Here is a 22,567-nt window from a genome sequence, read left to right on the forward strand (position 1 = left end):
TCAAAACATCACTCCCAGCTGCACTCAGTTAGTCTCGTCTCTCTGAGTCAGCTCATTTATATAGCTCCACTGATCAAGGCCCACCCTGAATGGGTGGGGCCATGCCTCCATGGGAACATCTCATCAAAATGATCATTACCCACAGCTGAGTAGGGCACATTCCAAGCAAATCTAGCCAGCACCAAAAACGTCTGCCCCACACAAGACCACAAAGATAATGGCATTTGGGGGACACAATACATTCAAACTGGCACAGGGGTCTGCACAGTTGGCAGAGATGGAAGGGGTCTAGTTAGCCCTCCTGGATGCTGTGAGCCTCCAGTTGCCCAATCTCTAAATCTTCACTGATTCTTTGGTGATGGCCAAATGACTGGCAGGGGGGGAAGTCAATGGAAACAAAATAATTTTCTCATACAAGAGAAGTCCTTGTGGTGGGCTCCACCTTTGGAAACATCTCAAAGCCTTACCATTTCCACACGTGATTGACTCACCACACCAGAGTACACTGCCAATAATCTACCTAAACTTCATTCCTACATAGCATATCTGGTGGGTCTCCCATAGACTGCCCACTCAGGGCCTCTAAGCTTCCCCTACCAACAATCTAAGCCAATAGCACTTCAGGCCTCAGAGGCTAATCTGCCCTGGAGAAGTGGGTACATAAAAAGGGATTGCTTCTAGGCCAACTGCTGGTCAAAATAGTTACTAAAGGCGGTGACTTGTGCTCCAAAACCAAACACTGGCATCTCATAGACAGGGTCATGTTCCATGGTGGGTGGGGGGGATAAACCCTTCTCCCATTGCTATATTAATTACATAGGAACATTTTGCTGGAACCACCAGGAAGTGGAGATTATTTCTACCAAACGAAGAAGTGGAATGGTCTGAGTCACCTTTAGAGGTAAAGGAAAGCTACGTCTGGTCGATGCCAGTAACATAAAAAAATTACCTCCTTTTACCCTGCCATGAGTGCCCATCACCCATACACAATGCCCAGGCTGGCAAATACAACACACGTAGAGCAAGCCTGGAGAGAAAGCATTATACAGGTTCTTAGTAGAGGGAGAAACAACACCAAGTACAACTGTGACGATGCAAGTAGCAGCCCCAGAAGCTAGTCCTTGCTGACTGGTGCAATGTCAATGTTCACCCTGGCTCTGGGTTTAATATTTTTGCTGGCTGCATGGGTCATAGACTTATATAGTAATCAACAGACCTCACCATACAGGCCCAGGAATTCCCAATCCTAAAATTGTGCCCAGGGATGAGACAGAGGAGGCTACTGGCTGTTGCTCCTCAACTACCTGTGCCCAGCATGCCACCAAGCATGGCTAATGACCCAAAGCCATCCAACCTATATATCAAATGGGCCCACTGGCACCAATGCAACAAATGTTTCTTTACCCAGGCATAACCTAAATAAGGTTCTTATACAACACCAATGGCCTCACGAAGATAATCAAATCAAACCTGAGTGGCTAATTGTTCTCTACCCCAGCTGTTGGACCTACTATTCTGAAACAAGAGCTTAGATTATAAAAAGGCCCTACAAAAAATTAACACCCAATTGGCAAATAAGCATGGACAGAATATATTTTTCTTCTGGAGGAAAGTGCAGGGGCCACATGGGTACACATAGCCAGAGCCTTTGTTGGGTGTATCCTAGAGAATATGCTAGAAGTCATGGAGATCTGTGACGACAACTATTTTACAAAACTACAGGGATATCATGATTAGAGCTGCCCAATAATATTTAAAAGCTCATGGTAAAATTCCCCATCCTTCATGTATTGCTACATGGGTTGGTCACTGGGGGTGACCACCTCGTCTCAGACAACATTACCCCAGCCCATGAGTTTGCTGGAGGAGATGACACTTCCCAAGACCACCACTGAAGGTCACCCACTGCTACTTCTGTCACCAAGATGAGCCAGAGCCACCCCTATGCTTGAGTCAGCTAAGGAACTCAAATGCTGCCTTGAGAAATGAAAAGAAAAACCATCAAAATGCCACCTGGCTAAAATGACAGACTGCCTAACCGTGGATTCCTCTTCCTTATGTGATGCTTGTTGTTGTAGGTCACACCCCTTGGTTGTAAAGCTGCCTTGTACTCTGCCACCCCCTGCTGGCAAGCTACATGTTATTATCTTTACTATCACTCAACAGGGACAACTTTCCAACCTCTAGAGGCACACATGTTTGCCCTCAGATCCTTTGCCTAAGCTCCCATTCCTTTATATTGCTAATAAGGGCTATTACAACAACAATTGGATTCCCTGGCTCTGGTAGTCTTGGATAACTGCCTAGCCTTAGACTACTTCTTGACCAAAAAAGGGGATGTCTGTGCCATAAGAAATGCCTCCTGCTGCACACATATTAATAATTCAGGGCAGGTCAAAATTAACTTGCAAAGAATGGCTCAAGAGATCCAGGTGTTTCAAATATATAACAAAGGTTTCTCAATAAATACCTCAGACCCTAAAAAACCAATGACATTTCCTCCTAGCTCTCTCCCGAAGGGTAAGGGGAATGGCTACACAAAGGCACCAGTTCTTGGTTTTACTCTTTACTGGCATTTTTACAATAACCAATATCCTCAAGTGCCTTATGTACTAGCTAGATAATATTACGCCCCTGGAAGTAAATATATCAGCCACTCAAACTGCCTTAATCTTCCAAATAAATGATGCCAAGGCACCGAAGGACAGATTATCATCAAAACTTTTGGTGTGCTGCCTTGGCATCCATCTTACTTTGGCTAAGTCACTTGTCTCAACACTGACCTTTGGCCTAGTTAATAAGCAGCTTTCCAGCCCTGGGGCAAAAACTCCCCCAAAGCCCAAACCTGCATCTATAGCCACCACCCACACTACCCACACACATAACCCAAATCCCACAGCTGGTCCCAAATAAACTAATCCTCCCCACTGCCTCTGGACCCCCACTCCCTTTCCCTTTTCTCATGTTTGCTTTAAAATAACCAATCCTTGACTCCCGCTGGACATGTACTAACCTCTACCCCTGGACCACAATAAAGGCACAAGCTCATGGGTTCCTCTTGCTTTCCTTGTGTGTTTCCTCCCTGTTTGTTGAACCACCCGAGCCGACCTCACTTCTCTTTGACCCCTCATGGCACCCCTGTTTCTGGGACCTGTGAGTAACAAACCATATTTTCTCATGCATATGGCCTCAATTTCCCATTGTGTCACACCTGACCTCTAGCAGGATCCAAATTTAAAATAGAACTTAACTGATTAGAAACAACTGCATTACAGTCACACTCAGGGGTGACCTTGAGAGACAGTGGTGAGGGAGTATCTTCAAGGTGGAGCTGTGAGTGGGACACCTGGTCATCTACTTTGTAAGGAAGCAGAAGTGGCCTGAGGTGAGGATACATATGGACACAAGGAGAGTGGCAAATGGTCTGGCCAGAGGTCAGGGGCTTAGAAGAGAAAGATTGGAAGATCAGAAACTACAGGTTCTGGGACAGCGGCCTGTGGATGGTTATGAGAGCAGACATGGAGTGAGATTTTTTCCCAGGCTAATGCCCACCAGACAACTTATACCACAGAAGAGAAACCACAAAAGCAAGTAGACAAAATGACTCAACTGGTTGATTTTATCCAGCTATTGTCCTTTGGAAGCACAGAATTAACACAATGGGCAGACAAATGGAGTGCTTGGAGGCTACACAAGGGTCAAATTGCATGGACTTTTACTTATATTAAGGCCTATTTAGTAAGTACCTCTGTATATACAACCTGTCAACAACAGAGACAAATGCACTTTGAGATGACCAACTGGCACTCAATGGGAAGGTGACTACATTGGACCCTTCTATCCTGGAAAACCCAATGGTTTTCGTTGGAATAAACATATATTGGAGTATGGGTTTGCCTTTAAAAATCCCTTACAACATAGCATGCCATCAGAGAACACAATTCACAGTGAAGGAGTTTCAGGAGGGGGATCCTAACTAGAATCCATTAGTTGTTATCATATACCACACCATGCAGAAACTGCTGGCCTGATAAAGCATTGGGATGGTCTTTTGAAGCTGCAAACAACTAAAGTGCCAGGCTAGAGGCAAATCTATGCAAGGATATATCCCCAATAATAAGAATACACAGGACCAGGAATCAAGGGGTAGAAGGAGGAGTGGCTAAATTACCTTCACTCCCAATGACCCAGCGCTATGTGGGGCAACTAGCCATCAATTCTGCACTTTCCAAACTTGACTGAGTCAGGTTAGCAATTATTGTTTTCTCTAATTATGAGACCTACCAAATCTGCATAAGAGGAACATCATAAGGATTCTTCACATTTTAAGTATTTTTAGGGATCTATCTAATACTGCCCATGATAACATTTCTACCACTCAGGTGGTATTTTCAGTTTGTTAGTGGGCATATGCTTTTGGCAATTCTGTCTTTCAGAACAAATATGTTGAAGGAAAAGGTACCATCCATTTCCCCCACTCCAGTCTAATCCCTCCACTGCTGGCCAACCCGGTTTCTCACCAACATTACATAACGATATAGATAAGGCTCATGGTTGTACTAAATGATTGCAGGTCTTACACCCCTAGAATGACCAAGCCCTCGTCTAGCAAGTTCTTCCCCAATTGCTGTGTGTTGTTCCTTGTGAACATTCTTTCCTCATTCCTGTTCTCCCCCAGCCTCCCTTTGTGAAGTATCTACTACCACTCAGCACTGTAGATCATGCTATGGGAAACTGAGGAATTCATTGCAAACCCAATAATCTTTACGTTTATCTGCTTTCAAGGAATAATGTTTCATGCTTGACCATTTAAATGGAGGACTCAAGACAGCACTGGATCACTAACATTTTGCCGATATTTATTGCCTAAATGTCCTGTCATTATTCTTTCACATTTTTCTTTCTGTAGTTATCATCTCTGCAGAGGGACATTAGCAATCACAAACAAGCACGCATAAAAAATGCATTTCAATGAAAATGTGTTTGTCTCTTAGGTTGTTACAGATCTGGGTTTGTAACATGCTACTCTTGTACTGTGCTTATCTGTGGATACTTGGGGCCCACTGATAGCTCCATGATTTTCACATGGACAGGAATCATGGTCAAGTCACTGCCAGCTTCACCATTTTTTCCTTAATTTTTAACCTTGTTTTAGCATATCATTTCCACATTCCACTTATGTTTTATATCTCCTTACTCATTCCAATGGCAAGCATAAAAACAACATGGCATTACAATATCATCTCTGTCCTTTTAATTATGCCAGAGCTTTCCTACAGAGATTTATCCATATTGGGTCTGGAGTCTTTGTGTCATTTCCACTGGTTGCCACCAATGAGCACAACTTCTATATTGATAATGTAAATGGATTAATGGAAAAACAAGGAACAAACCCTTGAAAGCATAAAACACTTTTTTCTCACATGAAGGACAGAAAGGAAATCAGGGTATAAGGCAGAGAGACCAGCAACATTCTCCAGGGCCAAGGGAGTGTGAACATCCTGGTACTAAACCTCATGAGCAGACATATGATTGCAGAAGTTAAAATGAGCAAAGGACTAGAAGCATATCTGTCTTCCTCCAGGCTCAGTCAAATGCTGGCACATTCCTGCACATAATCTGGTATAGACATGCCCCCAGTTGAGAACCATTAGTCTATAGTAATCATATTCCATGAAATTATGCAGAAGATTAGGTGTAGAAGATTAGAAGCTAGGCATACAGATATATAACAAGCTAGTGAGATATGGGAATTAAACAAGTTATCATGTAGAATTTATATATGCATCAGAATCTTCAGAAATGAATTTGTTCTCAGTCCTAGGTTGAATCATTTCACAAATCCAAGGTCAGTTTCTCATTTTAAAATGGAGGTAATACAAACTTTACAGAGTGAATAATGTTGTGAAAGCACTTTGGAAGCTACGGAGTGGAAATAAATGTGTGATGATAACAAATAAAATCACTGTAGAGAACCAGCGCTTTTCTTTATGTAAGGCTGCTTCTCAGGAGGCTAGGTGGAAAAAGACTGACTTCATAGAATCAAAAAAATTTAATCTCAAAAAAGCAGAGCTCTTGAGAAAACAAAACAAACAAAGCAAATGGAAAACAACAACAACATCAAAACTCTCAAACTCCAGGGCTTTTTTTTTTTTTGCAATAAAAGAATAAGAGAGTTAATAAATAGAGACAGAGTTGTTACCATTTGGTAGATTTGGCTATGTTAGATACTTTTATTCAGTTCATTTATCAGTATTACAAGTGGCAAGTAGTTAATTTATCTTACTAATGTATGAACTTTTACTACACCTATTGAATAACTACAAGTAAATAACTATTTTTAGAATTTATTTTATTTCATCACATAAATTCAGAAGCAGCCAGATTGCACAATCACAACTAATTAAATTTTTGGCACTTATTATCCCTTGGTGGCAACAAATCATATAGCATAGTTAAGAATTACAGCAAAGCTTTAATGAAATAGTGAACATGAAGTAGAAATGACACATGTTCTCTTAAGAGGATATGCAGGTACCACTTAAATCCTTCCACCACATATACCAAAAATGTAAATGATATTAGATGCCTTAATATCACATGAAAAATGCCATCACCACCACTAATAACAGCTACAATAATAATAACAAAACAGCCAAACTAATATCTATTAAATGGTTATTCTGAACCCAAGAACTCTCCTAAGTCCCTCACATTTAATACCAGAGAAACTTATGAACTCATTTAAAAATATTTAAAACACATAGATACAAACATATTTGAAAATGGAAATTCCCTTTTTTAACAGGATACCATTGTGAAATGTTAAGATTCATTAGACTGGTCAAATCTTTTTTAGTGTTTCTATCATCACATCTTTTTCTATTCTAAGTGTCCAAGAGCTTGTCTTATAATATTTACTGTACAATATATGGCTTTTGTTTGTTTTTAAAACTTAATTTGTTGAATATTTATGGTAAAGAGAAGAGAATAAAAGGCATTGCAATAGTTGCTTGTATATTTTCTTTCATGTTAAACCTCAGTATTTTATTTTCATTATTTTTGGGGGCTTTATTTGTATTATACTGTCAGCTTTTGTTGGTAGTAAATCTTATCCCTTCTCTTCGTCATCCGTCTCTTCCTCTTCTGCCTCCTTTTCTTTTTCCTCTTCCTTCCCCATTACCACCGCCTTCCCCTCTTTTCTCTTTTCCACCCCTTCCTTCCTTTTTATTTCTTCCTTTTCTTCTTCTGTTTCAGATTCCTCTGGGGTAAATATCATCATTTGTTCCCATAAGATATCTGGAAACCGGTGCTGTATTATCAGAACACATATGGTACACAGTATAAAACAAAGTACTCTCAGTAGTAAAGTAAATATGCACAATGGATCACACACAACTGGCCGGGGCACTTCCCACCTTGGGTACCAAAATGGGTAATCTGTAAATAGAGAAGCAATTGAAAGCTGTATTTCATACAAAGTAGTTAAATTGTTCAAGAAATAAAGGGCAACAATACATACATATGGCTTCCTCACGATTTGTATTACCTGGAAAGAAAAACAAAATTCTTAAAGAATTAAATAACATTTCTTCTTTCTTCAGAGTATAAGTTTTCCAACCCTTCTCCTAGTTCTCCAGCATCATGCAGTCATCATCACCCCTCCAACCTGTAGCCAACTCTTAATAAAAGTCAGTCTAGTCTTGTAGAGACAGCATGGAAGCACAGGAGTGACACATGGATTCTAGTACTAATTCTGTCTCGAAATCATTGTGTCGCCTTATATGTCATCTCACTTCTGCCCTTTAAAATTGGTTCCTGCTCCAACATTCTAGGATTCTACACCTCTTATTTTCAACTCTTTCATTTTTTTATCCCAGACCACTCCAAATTAATCTTCTGAATCTACTTACTTTCCCCATTTAATTCTTATTTTGCAAAGCTTTCAGTTGCTTTTCATTTCCTAGATGACAAAGTTAACACTACAGAATGGCATTCACTGTGTTCAGCTGTCTAGCCCAATAGCATCAGAACACTTTTCAGGAAACAGATTCCCTGTCTTCTGCTCACTTGGACAGAGAAAATAAGGGCAACCATTCCTGGCTTCCACAGGAAGGAAAGGGGAGGGTGAATGAGTTCATACACATACAGTATGGCAACCATGGGCGGGCTGGGGAAGGGATTTAGAACTCACTCCTGAGGGACCTTGGAGATGAACTGATCTTCTATTGAATCTTTGTCTATGGTGTTTTTTTGTCTATGTGTTAGCCTTTTGTCTATGGTGTTATCTCTAACTTCATATCTTATGTATTGCTTTCTATTTTAGGGCTTCTTTTAAAAAAAATCTTTCACCATATGGTCTATTTTTTCTACTTCATTCTGTGTTTATTAAACTCTTAGTATGAGCAATGATATAATTAGTACCAATTTTCATTGATATATTCTTTTACTTCTGCATTTAATTTAACATTTAAATACATTTAAATTTACTTCTATCTCTTTTGTTTGACTTATCAGCTTTAAATACTACCTTGTGGCCCCTGGCTATAAAAGACAAGGAAATAAGTATATTTTTCTACCTCTTCCTTTTCTTCCCAAGTTTTATTAATTATATACTTTTTATATTGCCAAATATTTATCGCATTCACATTTTGTTGCTGTATGCTGAGATGGTTGGAGCTTTCTCAAAGATTCTTGAAAACTGCAGCAATTTCCTAGTAAGCTTTTGAGAACCACCTATTTTAGTACTTCAGACTGAGAGAGCTTCAATGTCTGCTTCTCTGATTTTCTGACTACAGTTTCTCTGCCTTTTCATTGCATCCTCCCTGACCTTTGCTTCCCTAACGTTTACAACATGCAAGCTGCATTTTTAGTATTAAATATGGTATTGCGAGAATATTCTTTCTGACTCAACCCAGACTGTTAATTCTCTAAAACATAATTTTACCCTTATCCTTGGATGCTTAAAGGATTCTTTTAGTTTCCTCTGAAGTACAGTAATTTACTTGGCTACGTCTAAATGTTGATTATTTTGTCACTTTCTCCTGGCTTGTATGTACTTTCAATGTTTGGATTCAAGTATTTTTATTTCAGAAAAGGTTTTTATTATGTCTTTAAGTATCTTTATACCTATATGTCATTTAAATTTCTGTTCTGTTATTTTGATTCTGTTCTTCAAAGCCTCCAATTATTCACATGTTGAATCTGATTTATCAGTGCATATTTTATAATTTTCTCCTTAATTCTTTTTAATTCCTTGCTTGCATTTCTCAGTCCTGACCTCCCTATCCCTTTTTATGTTTTCCAACATTTTTGGTTCCTTGTGCTGCTTCTGTGATCTTTTTTTCTGTAATGGCTTATTTTTCCTTACACGTTTCTCCAGAGTTTTAACAATGGTTTCACCTTCTTCTGTTGTCTTGCCCTATATTCTGTGACCTTTGTGTCTTTGCTTTGATTGATTTTTCAAGCTGTTTTATTACATTTTTTTTAATTGAAGATGTTATATCTTTTCTCATTTTCTATATGTTCCATGGTGTATTAGTTTTCCTGGCTGCTAAAACAAATACCACGCCATGCATTGGCTTAAACAATGGGAATTAATTGGCTCACAGTTTTGAGGCTAGAAGAAGTCTCATATGGAGGTGTCATTGAAGTGATGCTTTTTTCCTGAAGACGCTGGCATCCTGGGGCTGGATCCCAGTGATCACTGGTCCTCGACTTTTCTGTCATGTGAAAATGTACACGGCAGCATCTTCTCTGTCTTCTGGGTTCCTTTGACTTCCTGCTTCTGGCTGCTCCCCATGGCTTCTCTTTCTGTGTCCAATTTCCTTTGCTTTTAAGGACTTCAGCCATATCGGATTAAGTCCCACCCTCATTCAGTTTGGGCACATCTTAACTAATAATATCTTCAAAGATCCTTTTTACAAATAGATTCACACCCGCAGGGCCATGCTCTGGGACCTGAACATGCCTTTTGTAGGGGACGTGATTCAGTCCCCAACACATAGCAATGTTACTCTGGTAAGCAGTATTCTCTTGCCATTTGGTTGTTTTCTCCTTTTTCTTAAAGCTCTTTTTAAAGATCATGTGTCTTTTTTCATTTGTAGTTATATTAATTTTCTTTGCTGCATCACAAATGACCCCAAACTTAAAAGCTTAAAACAACACCCATGTATTATCTCACAGTGCCTGTAGGTCAGGAGTCCAGGCAGAGTTTACCTCTGTCCTCTGTTTCAGGATATCACCAGGCTGAAACGCAGCGACAGGCTGTGTTCTCATTTGAAGTCTTGGATGAAGAAGAATCTGCCTTTAATCTCACTTAGGTGTTGGCAGAATTCATTTCCTTGTGGCTATAGGACTGAGAGCTTCAGTATTTCGCTGGCTATTGGCCAAAGATCACCCTTAGCTCCTAGAGGACACGTGTAGTCCTCTGCCACATGGAGCTTTCCCTAGGTAGTTCAAAACACAATTGCTTGCTTCATTCAAGGCCAGCAGGAGAGCCAGAGTGAATCTGCTAGCAAGACGGAGTTATACATAACAACAATCACAGGAGTGACACACCATTACCTTCACCATATAATGTAACATAACCGTGGATCAACATATTACCTTTGCCGTATTCTGTTGGTTAGAAGTCCCACTCACACTTAGACAAGGGAATGAATATCAGAAGGTAGGGATAATGGGGTGGGGAGTCACCTTAGGGTCCATCAGCTACATTACTTGCCTTTGAACAAATCAGTTTTTCCCAGACAGGTGTTTGCAGGTTGTTGTGGGGGTGGGGGAAGGGAGGAGCCAGATCAGTCTCCAGGTTAACTGTAATTCTTCCTTGTTCACGGGGACATTTTTTCATGGCATAAGATTGTATGTGTGAGGTCCTTTTAGCCTTTACTTCTCCCTGATAGACAGAGATTGGCAACTGCAAGGTTGCCTAAATACAATCTTATTTGACTTAGCACAGATGCCTCACTGCAAATACATCCTCTTCTATGGGATTTCTTATTCCAGCTATGTGTTAGTTTCCTACAGCTACAGTAACAAATTACTACAAACTGAATTGGTTTAAAGTAACAGAAGTAGCAGAAATTGTCTAACCAATCTGAAGCTACAAGTTCAAAATCAAGGTGTCAGCAGGGCCACGCCCCCTCTGAAAGCTGTGGGGAAGAATCCCACCTGGCTTCCGCCTAGCTTCTGATGGGGGCTGGAAATCCTTGGTGTTCTTAGCTGGTGGCTGCATCACTCTAATCTCTGTTCCATCTTCACAACACCTCTTCCCTCTCTGTATGACTCTTTGTGTCTTGTCCTCTTCTGTTAGGGACAAGAGGGATGTTCATCAGTAATTTTCTTTACTTGTGATATCATTATCTGCTTGGTATTAGGGTGAAGCAGGCCTCAGAATGAGTTAGGAAGTGTTCTCTCCTCTTATGAATACAGAAGCCAAAATCCTCAACAAAATACTAGCAAACTGAATCCAGTAGCACATTAAAAAATTTATACACCATGATCAAATGAGATTCATCCCAGGAATATAAGGGTGGTTCAGTGTAAGAAAATGAATTAATGTAATATACCACAAAAGTAGAATGAAAGATAAATACTACATGATCATCTCAATTGATGAAGAAAAGGCATTTGACATTTAAATGTTTTGGAAGAGTTTGAGCAAGATTGGTGTTAATTCTTGAAAATGTGGTGGCTTGTAGTTATTCACTCCATAAAAATATGTTCTTACTCTTAATCCATTCCTGTGGCTGTGAACTCTTTGTAAATAGGTCCCTTTGATGAGGTAACTTTAGTTAAGGCATGATCCAACTGAATCAGGATGGGTTTTAATTCTATTACTGGAGGTCTTATAGAGAAGGCCACAGACTGAGAAGCTATGGAGAGCAGCCAGAACCTGGAGGTCAATGGAACCCAAAAGAGAAATAAAAAATATGCAACCATGTGTATTGTCATGTGATGTAAAAGCTGAGGAACCCCAAGTATTGTTGTCTAGCCAGAAGATACTGAACCTGGAAGAAGCAAGCCTTCTATTCTCTAGTCTCATTGTATGGTATTTTGTTTTAGCAGCTAGGAAACTGAAACAGTTTTTAGTACAGGAAAGTGGGGTATTGCTACTGCAAATACCTAAAAATGTGGCAACAGCTTTGGAATTGGTTAATGAGTAGAGGCTGGAAGAATTCTGGGGGCCCAAAAATGAGTGGGAGCTGTAAAGAACATTCGTATTGTCTGAATGATATGTAATTCTTCATGAACAGAATGTTGGTATACATATGGGCATTAAAGGTACTTCTGGTGAGACCTTAGAAAGAAATGATGACTGTGTCATTGGACATTGCAAGAAAGGTGATCCTTGTTAGAAAGTGGTAGAGTACTTGGCAAAACTCAGTTTTGATGTTGGATTGAAAGTGGAACTTGTAAACAAGGAACTTGGATATTTAACTGAGGAGATTTCCAACCAAAGTGTGGAAGGTACAGCCTGGTTTCTCTCTGCAGGGCACAGTGAAACAAGAAAGTAAAGATATAAACTGAGGATTAAACCATTAAGTGTAACGAAACCAGCAATTAATAACTTGGAAATTTCTTAACCTATGCAGACAGCATGTTCTGAGACTAAGGCCAGAATTGGCTCTTTAAGGGACCTCCCTGAGCATCCAGGAGGTGAGTTTTCAGAGAACAGTGTTCCATGTGAAGGTCTAACTGAACAACCCTGTGCTAAAGAAGGTGTGGCTGAACATGGACTCCCTCAGGTATTTCAGTGGAAAGCAGGATTGGAAAAGCAGTTATCCAGAAAGAAAATGTTCTATTGTCTGATGGTTCAGATCCACTTAACTGCATACAAAACTAACAGAGTTTTTGCAAAATTTGGATGCGCAGAACTACTGCCAATTTAGAATGACAGGGGCAGAGAAGGAACAAATTGAAGGAAGAATGACATCAAGGGCAGAAACATGGATGCAGAGTTCTAGACTGAAGAGATCTCCTTGGGCCAAGAGAATGGGTCCATCCACATGTGTGGAAAGGGTGGGTCCACCCTTGCACTTGGACCCATAACCGATATGGATGAGACTTTGTACTTAGCATTGTTCTAAAATGGCTTAAGACTTTTGGGATGTGGTGATGGAATGAGTGTGTTTTGCATGTGGGAAGAACATGTCTTTTAAGTGACCAGAGGGTAGATTGTGGGGGCTTGGAGTTATGTACCCCAGAGAAATATGTTCTTAATCTTAATCGATTCCCATGGCTGTGAACTCTTTGCAAATAGGACCTTTTGATGAAGTAATTTCAGTTAAGGTGTAGCCTAACTGAAACAGGATGGGTCATAATCCTATTACTGGCATCATTAGAAGAAAGCCACAGAAAGAGAAACACAGGAAACAGCCAGAATCTGGAAGTCAACGGAATCCAGAAGAGAAAGGAGAAAATGTCTCCATGTGTATTGCCATGTGACAGAAAAGCCAAGGAACTCCAAGGATTGCTGGCCAGCCAGAAGATACCAATCCTGAAACAAGCAAGGAAGCTAAAACAGAATGTTTGGTAAAATTCACCAATGAAGTCACCTGACTCTGGGCTATTCTTTGTTGGAAGGTTTTTGATTACTGAGTCAATCTCTTTACTTGCTATAAGTCTGTTGAGATCTTCGATTTCTTCTTGAGTCAGTATAGGTAGTTTGTGCATGTAGGATTTTGTCCATTTCATCTAGTTATCTAATTTACTGGCATACAACTGTTCATAGTATCCTTTTATGATCCTTTTTATTTCCATGGGGTTGGTAGTAATGTCCCCTCTTTCATTTCTTATTTTAGTTATTTGCATCCACTCTCTTTTACTTTGTCATTCTAGATAAAGGTTTGTTGATTTTATTGATCTTTTCAAAGAACCAACTTTTGGTTTTGTTATTCTCTATACATTTTTTCCCTCTGTTTCATTTATCTCTGCTCTATTCTTTGTTGTCTCCTTCTTTCTACTTGCTTCGGGTTTAGTTTGCTCTTCTTTTGCTAGTTTCTCCACTCATGAGGTTAGGACTCCGATTTAAGATCTTTCTTCTTTTTAATGCAAGGATTTAGAGCTACAAATTTCCCTCTCAGCATTACCTCTATTGTATCCGGTAAGTTTTGCTATGTTGTCTTTTCATTTTCATTCACCTCAATATATTTCCTAATTTCCCTTGTGATTTCTTCTTTAACCCATTTGTTATTTAAGAAGGTGTTGTTTAATTTCCACATATTTGTAAATTTTCCAGTTATCCCTCTGTTATTTATTTCTAGCTTTATTCCACTGTGGTCAGAGAATATACATTATATCATTTCAATATTATTAAAGTTATTGAGATTTGTTTTGTGCCCTATCATATGGTCTATCTTGGAGAATGACCCATGTGCACTAGAGAAGAGGATCCATATGGTGATAAAATTTCTATATTCCAACTGAAGTGGTAAAATGTTGAATGTAAATAAACTGTTCAAAGTGAAGTCTGCATGTTGCTATCCTTAGAGCAACCATTAAAAAATTATTCAAGGAGATAAAGTTAAATCACAATAGACAAATTAAACATAATATAAAAAAGGTTCAAATAATGCAAAGGAAGTCAAAAGGGAAACAGAGCAATAAAAAAAAAAGGAAAAAAAACAAAACAAATAACAAAATGGCAGCTCTAAATCCAAACATATTAGCAATTACATTAAAGGTAAATGTCAATTCACCAATTAAGGCTGAGATTGTCAGAATGGATTTAAAAAATAATGACATGACTATATGTTATCTATAAAACAATCACTTCAAATATAATGATACAGGTGTGTTAAAAGCAAACATAAATGAAAAGAAAGCTGAAGTGGCTGTATTAATGTTAAACGAGGTAAAATTAAGACCAAAGAAAATTATCAAGGATAAAGAGGGACATAATATATTGATAAAATGGTCAATTAATCAAGAAGCATAATTCTAGTTGTGTATACCTATCAACAGTTTCAACATATATGAAGGGAAATAAATAGAACTGAAAGCAGAAACAGATATATCCACAACTATAGTTGGAGATGTTAACATGCTTCACTGGAGTCCTTTAAAAACTCTGACACAGACCCAGACGCTTGCTGATGTTGATGCTTAGACATGCCTGATGTTAGCTGCAGCCATGAGAGACATTTTTGAAGACGGCCATTCAAATTAGACTTTCGCTACTCCAGAGGAAACTAAGAGAGTACCCCCAGATACCTAGAGAGAAACGTCCTGGGAGAAAGCCATTTGAAAACGCAACCTAGGAGCAACCAGCCACCAGCCACGTGCCTTCCTAGCTAACAGAGGTTTTCCAGATGCCACTGGTGTTCTTCAGTGAAGGTACCCTATTGTTGATACCTTTGTTTGGGCATTTTCATGGCCTTCAGACTATAAACTTTGTAACCAAATAAACCCCCTTTATAAAAGCTGATCTATTTCTTGTGTTTTGCAAAACAGCAGCATTCACTGCTCCATTGTGAAGTTACTCTTCTCCCCTTAGTGATTTTTCGGGATTGAATCATGTCCCCACAAAAGACACATTCTTAATCTTAATCCATGTTCTTGTGGGTATGAATCCATTTGTAAATAGGACCTTTTGAAGATGGTATTATTAGTTAAAGTGTGGTCAGACTCAATCAAGGTGGGTCGTAATCTGTATTACTGGTGACCTCATAAAGAGGAAATTCAGGTGAAGTCAGAAAAAGCCACAGGAGACCAAAGGAATCACCAGGTGATAGAGGCAGAGATGGAAGTTGAGGATTGCAACAAGCTATCACTCTTTGGGAGAAAGCATGGCCTTCCTGACACCTTGATTTGAGACTTTTGATATCTAAAACCATAAGCCAATAAATTCTTCTTGTTTATGCTAACTCTTTGTGTGGTATTTGTCATAGCTGTCCTGGCAAACTAGGACAGTAATTTATAAGTGTTTTTATGGGAAGTTACTCTGAAACTAGATAAATACACTGTTCCTCATCAAACTTTCAGTTTATTCATTTATTAATTTATATCACTATGAATTCATAGTTTTAAATTTGATCCAGTTGGTTATAATTACATATTATTATTATTAGTTTGATGCTCAAATTGTCTCAGATGTGACTAGTGGGAGTACTTTAAGATGATCTCTGTGTTCTTCTGTGTTCTTTTTGTGACATGTCCCCATTATTTTTTGACACCTCCTTTCTTTTGGGTACAAAAAGATGTTCTGGGTTCATCTTATACTTTCCCTTCCTCTGCCTTGAACCAGACTTTTCTCCAATGAACCAGACTTTTCTCCAATGAGCCCTGGTTCCTTCTAGTGGAGAAGAGAATCTCAAAACCAATATCTGGGTGCCAGCATTATTTTGGGGAGAGGGTTGATTCTCCAAAGCCATCTTAGAACTCAGGAAAAATGTCTGTATATTCATGCATATACACACATTTACATCTATATTTCTATTTATATTTATGGAAATCTATAAGTTTATATTGATACCTATAATTCTAATTCAATACCACAACGTTAATGCTAGCTTTCTTCCTTTCCATATTTGTATCTTCATTCTCTGATAGTGAGAAACCTGACTCTCATTATCCTTAATCTATTTGTTACTATTTGATCAATCCCCCAGTATGCTACCAATTTCCAATCACTGCCTATACACCCTCCCCCAAGAGATGCCTTCCTCATCCTACTTGAGCTCTGACAAGATGCACAGTTAAATCTGAATTTCAGATAAATAATAAATAATGTTTTGGTATAAAAATGTCTCATGCAGAATTTGGGGTATATTTGTAATAAAATAATTTGTTGTTTATCTGTAATTCAAATCTAACTGGGAGCCCTGTATTTAGTCTGTTCACCTACAAGCTGGCCCTCCACTTGGACACCCTCCCACTCCTGCTCAGACTGACATCCCGCTCTATGCTGCTCCAATGTGTAGACTCCCTTCTCATCCCACTTGGGCTCTGATTCCTCCTATGTCAGGCCACCTCCCCCCCACTGAAGCTTTCCTCACTTAGTTTGGACTCAATGCCTCACACCCTAAACATGGATGCCCCTTTACCAGCTTAGGCTCTTATTCCTCACGCCAGGCCACCCCATATGTGAATGCTTCTCTCATTCTGGTTCGGCTCTGACAACAAGTACCAGACCATCCCTCTGTGGATGCCTTCATCACCTGCTCAAACTCTGACACCCTATATCACACTGCTCCTTCCCACCCCAGGTTGATGCTCTCTTGACCTTGCTTGGGCTCGGATTGTCACACCGAGCTCAGAAACTCTTCCTGCTCTGGTGCTCATACCCCAAGCCTGACCTCCTGCACGAACACCCACTTCACTCCAAGGGGGTCTGATTCCCCATACCAGGCCACTCTCTCATGTGGACACCGTCCTCACACTGCTTAGGCTGTCTTCCCATGCCTGCTGCAACTCATGTGGCTCCTCGTCATCCTGATGCTCTAATATGCCACATCTGTCTGCCTCTCTGTATGGATGCCTATGTTGCTCTGACCCACCTAGGGACTTTAAGATTGGATTTTTTCTAAAGGAAAAATAGCAAGACTCTGCATCTTGAAGCAAGGGCAGAAATGTTAGGATGGATTCACTTCAGCAGTGGTGTTATGATGAAACTGTCTCCTGGTTTCTTTAGCACAATAGCATAATATGCCCCTTACCTACTGTCTGACTTTATCCCTTACCACATTCCTCGAAGCATTGTATATTCTGAGTATAGTTACACTTTTGAGTTACATGCTCTTATGTTTAGAAAAGCTAAAATAAAAATGTAATCAAACTTATTTCCACTTTTCTCTTTCTGAATGTTTTTGTGGTATTTTCATTTTGGGGGAAAAATAATTGAAAAGGCTATTAAACATTTGCTACTTCACTTCTTTTCTCTTCATAAATATTCTGGGACATCCTATCTTTTAGAGTAGTCATTCTCAAATAGGCTGCTCTTTCAGGAATTTACTGTGAAGCTTTTACAGAATATAACCCTTAGTTCTCATTTCTTCTAATATCCTGATATCCCCCCTTAAAGGGCAGGAATAGGGGTAAGGGAGGGGAGAAGAGGCTCTGTAATTCAGAAAAATCTAAAGATGATTCTGTTTCAACCCTCCTTTGATAATATAATAATAGTATTCTATGAAAAGGAACACTAATAATATGACAATGAAAAACTAATGTTCAATCACTTAATTTTCTTGTCCTTCAATACATTATAGATTTTTTTCTTTTCAAGTTAAGTTATTTTCTATATCTTACTGCATAGAAAATCTGTGCAAGTGTCATCTTTGCCGCATTCAGTACAATATATTCCTGGTTTATAAGGCCTTCGCGTCAGAGTCCGTCTAAAAAAAGCAGAATATTTAGTTACAAAAAGTCTCAATTTTTACATGTGATTTGAAGAATATATTTACTGATTTTTCATAAAAGTGATTTAGTTAAGGAAATGGACTAAAGGATATACTTTTTCCCCACAAAAAAACAGTCTCTTCTGAAACTAATTTCTTCATCCATGAAACAAAGTATTGTAATTTAAATATGAGTGAGATTGAAACCCTTCACTTCAGTTTATAGCAAAACTTATGCTTTAAAAATTGATATTATAGAATGTTCTACCATTAACTCCTTTCTGGTTGGCACAAATGTATAAAAAGTTTTGCAGAAATATCTTAATTATCTGAAGAGTTTACAAAATCCTGAAAGGCTTATTGTCCAAAAGACCCAGCTACATGGGTTACTTTGAGGTCTAAATAAAAAAATACATAATTATCTAAACAAGTAAAGAAATGAAAACAGGATTTTATAAAGTTGATGAATTTCAGTATAGAGCTGAAAAGAGACATGAAAAATTATTACATCAACTACTCAGAACTAAATAAGGAAAAAAGGCCTGAAAGTAGGTATGAATAGAGAAGCTTATACAAAGGATTGAGGATAAAAAAGACAGGGAAGATAGGTAGGGAAAAGACCTTTTTGAGTGGGAGGAGGGGCACTAATCCTGGTTCTTTAAATAGGATTGCTAAAATACTCAGTGTGCAGTTGGAAGCTATATTAGCCATATAAATCTCTGTTTGGACTTAAATCTAGAAAGGCCAAACCTAAGAAATATATAGTCAAAAAGCTCAATATCTAATCTCTGAGTCATATCTTATCTAATCAGAGGTTTTAATGATACACAGTAAGGTAGCAGATACCCCTGAATTGCAAGCTTTTCAGTCCATCAAGCACATCTAAAGGTTTGTGGTTATCAGCAGATCATACATCATGTATACAATTTCATTACTCCACTATCAGACCATTTCAAGGAAAAAAAATGCATTTTGTTTAGATCCCACCCAGTGCACCAGCTTTCCAGAATCACAAGAATTGATCTAGTCATCTTTACCAACACCTTACTCTACTTTTCCTGCCCTAATCCTTTATCATTGAAATAGATCCCTCCAACACAAAAAGTAGAGATGATCCTTTCCCAAGACCTCAGAGACGGAGGACATCTGCCCTGGCACCTATGCAAAAAGCTCTCCACTAGGTAGCTCGTTAGTGAGAATATAAGGAATAGTGCTGTTTTGTATATGATTTGGGTTGAAAAGGATTCTTTAGAGTCATGTATGTTACTGATTAAATACACTGTAAATTTAAATAAGTACTTGCATGAACTAGTACAAATGTACAACACTTGTAAAAAGAGTTAATAATAGAGTGGCGATGAGGTGGGGGGGGATACCTACTGCAAGCTATGGACTATAGTTAACAGTAATACCTTAAAATTCTTTCATCACAACAATACTAGGGGTCAGTAATAGGGGGAGATAAGGGATATGGGGTGTTTGGGGGTTTCTTTTTACTGTCTATCTGATGATTTTCTTTTTGGAGTAGAAAATGGTCTAGAAGTGAGTGTGATGATGATTGCACAATTAAGTGATGATACTTTGAGACACTGTATAATTTGGATGGAATATATGATAAATGAATATATCTCAATAAAATCTTAAAAAAAACCTCCCTACTATAAAGAATACCTTTGGGGTTCAGAGTATAGGCCAATCACCTGTGATCATAATGTTTGATAACCATAACCTGAAATAGTTCTGGGAAGGCAAGAAAACAAACACCCACACAATGGTGGAATATAATGGGTCCTCTTTTTCAAATGTTTGAATTCCATAATCACCATTTATATCAGATGGCCAGAAATGCCAGGCTAATACTCTTCCATAGTTATCATCCTGTCATTCTGAGTTGCAAAGAAGTTGAAAATAAACCAACTCAAGTCTAATACTACAGTTCAGCTCCACAAATACAAATGCAATTGGAATTATTGGGCCATATTAGGAAAAAACAACAGATAAGTATCTATAACCAGCAAAGTCCACTGAAATTTCACATTCTCCTTGGCAGTGCCTGAAGAAATGGATGAAACACCCTTATCTTTAGGCCTGTAACTCTTCCAAGAAGCAGCCCCAGTGGTTTACTGAGACCAAGTCAAGACTCTGAACATAGTCCTCTGGAACCTTTCTTAGCCTCATATCTGTCATACCTTCTATAATACATTTCCACCTGTTGGACATGTGGCCAGGTCCTAGATAAGGACATGTACATGGATGTCTTAATGGACAACTATACCCACTTCCAACCCCAAGTCCCATAAAAGACCATTATTCAAATATTGTAATAGAACACTGTCCCAGAATAAGAGCACAATTCTGGTAGCGGTGGATGATTTCATGGTCTATACAAGACCCATATCTGCTTCCACCTTGCTCGTCAAGGAGGTAATCCAGTCCCACAGACTGGATTAAAATGGATTAAAAACAGACTAGCAATTAAAATTTGTAGACAGATTCTTCTTTTCAAAGTTCTCCATGTCCAGACTCACTGTGCATTGTCCATAGAACAATGGTCAGATCATATCAAACATCCTAGAAGAATATCGTAATTTTTCCATCTCATATAGCTGAACAACTAGACCACCTGCAACGCTACCTTTCACTTTCACTACTTCAACATATCACTGAGAAATAACACAATACTGGTTTTTGGTTCATATCTGGAGTATCTGTAGGCTTCCCAAGAAGTCTTAAAGCATTTATTTCAATAAGCTGGAGAAAAATACAATGCAATAAGTAGCAAGGAAGATAATCTAGTTAGAGACCCCATCTAGCTCTCCTTCTTGACACATCTAATGTCTGTCTTTCCCCAAAACTTCTTGATTACATCGTGGACCTGTTCAAGGTCAAGGAAAGTATAGACCCAGTAGTTCTCCGTCTCAAATTATTTCTGTCTGTATAAAACTACCTTACTTTAGATTACCTTCTGTAAAACTCAATTGGTCTCCTCCCTTCACTTTCACATCCTTCTCCTAAAGGTCTGGGACCGCTGATAAAACTCCTTTGAGGTCCATATTATTTAGCTGTACCAACCTCTAATCCCCCTTAAAATAATCATCTACCTCCTGATCACACTCCTTATTCACTGAAGACCTTTGGCACCTGGCTCACTGGCTCCATTTCAAGCTCAAATTTTGCCATTTTCTTAGACTCTGGGACCTAGATGATTACAACATTCATATGGATGATTCATCCAATAATTTGGCCTCTCTGTTACCGGATGTCCTCACTGTCATAAAACTTTCCAATACTCTATAATCGTCAACCATTCTTGAGGCCCTACTCTGGATCTTCTCATTTGCTAAAACTGCTCCACCTCTGAACTTAAAAAATCAGACATTCCATTCACTGACTACAATCTCCTATCCTTCCAGGTTACTTATTTTCTCCTGCCACACTTGTTCATTCATTAATTTCAATGGTACCTTAAGTCTCTTTTCTCTCCCAACTTCTTCCTATCCATCCTGTTCTTTCTTCTTTATCTAGCACAGGTCCATTGTTTCACACATTCTCTAGTCAAAACCTGAAACTCTCTTGCACTATATTACTTCACATACACCTGTCAAAACCTGTGTTTTATTCTCAGGATATAATCTGTCCTACTGCACAGAGAAAAATAAAGGACTAGATTGGAGCTTGAAATTTTTTGTCACTAAATATGACAAGCATTTCTACCCACACTTTCCTTCTTTTCTAAAACAACTGAAGAATTACTTCTCCTTCCATCTAAGGCTAATCTCCCATTAATAATGTAACCTGCTAGAGGTGGTCAGTTAACACTGTCCGTCATGTTACAAAACTGATGTACTCCTGAAACAATTCTTCTGACATAAATTTCAACATATCTAGTCTTATTTTCTATTGACTATTTTTATAAATATGGGAATAAGCTATTGTGGAAAATAATCTATGTTAATTAGACTAGATATTATAAAATATAGGTAATGTACTAAAGTTAAGATTTTTTTAGAAGGAAATACTTGGATATTCCATAAGTAAAATCAATATGCCCAAGTTGTGATTCATTAAAGAATTTAAGAATATTCCATTATAAATTCTTTAATCAATACCTTATATTTGATTATTACTTTAATGGTTCACAAAAATGTTAGAAGAATGTATTGAAAGTTAGGACAACTTAAACAGTAAAAAATTCCCAATTTTTAATATTCTTTTATTAATTGAAGTAA

General features: G+C 38.5%; 1 protein-coding gene across 3 annotated transcripts in view; it reads right to left on the reverse strand.

Annotated features, from left to right (window-relative positions):
• Nucleotides 1-6,333: 6,333 nt before the first annotated feature.
• The window catches only part of GLIPR1L2 (GLIPR1 like 2), a 30,290-nt gene continuing 14,056 nt past the window's right edge, over nt 6,334-22,567 (reverse strand). The window contains exons 4-6 of one of the 3 annotated variants that reach the window (XM_037845274.1): nt 18,250-18,335; nt 7,523-7,549; nt 6,334-7,440 (exon numbers count right to left, since the gene is read on the reverse strand). In XM_037845274.1, the coding sequence (XP_037701202.1) occupies nt 7,112-7,440; nt 7,523-7,549; nt 18,250-18,335 (442 nt within the window). In that variant the 3' untranslated portion in view covers nt 6,334-7,111. The remainder of the gene's footprint in view (nt 7,441-7,522; nt 7,550-18,249; nt 18,336-22,567) is intronic. The other 2 variants (XM_037845275.1, XM_037845276.1) reach the window with 2 other exon arrangements.

The sequence above is a fragment of the Choloepus didactylus genome, chromosome 8 (genome assembly GCF_015220235.1).
Source record: "Choloepus didactylus isolate mChoDid1 chromosome 8, mChoDid1.pri, whole genome shotgun sequence".
Lineage (NCBI taxonomy): Eukaryota > Metazoa > Chordata > Mammalia > Pilosa > Megalonychidae > Choloepus > Choloepus didactylus.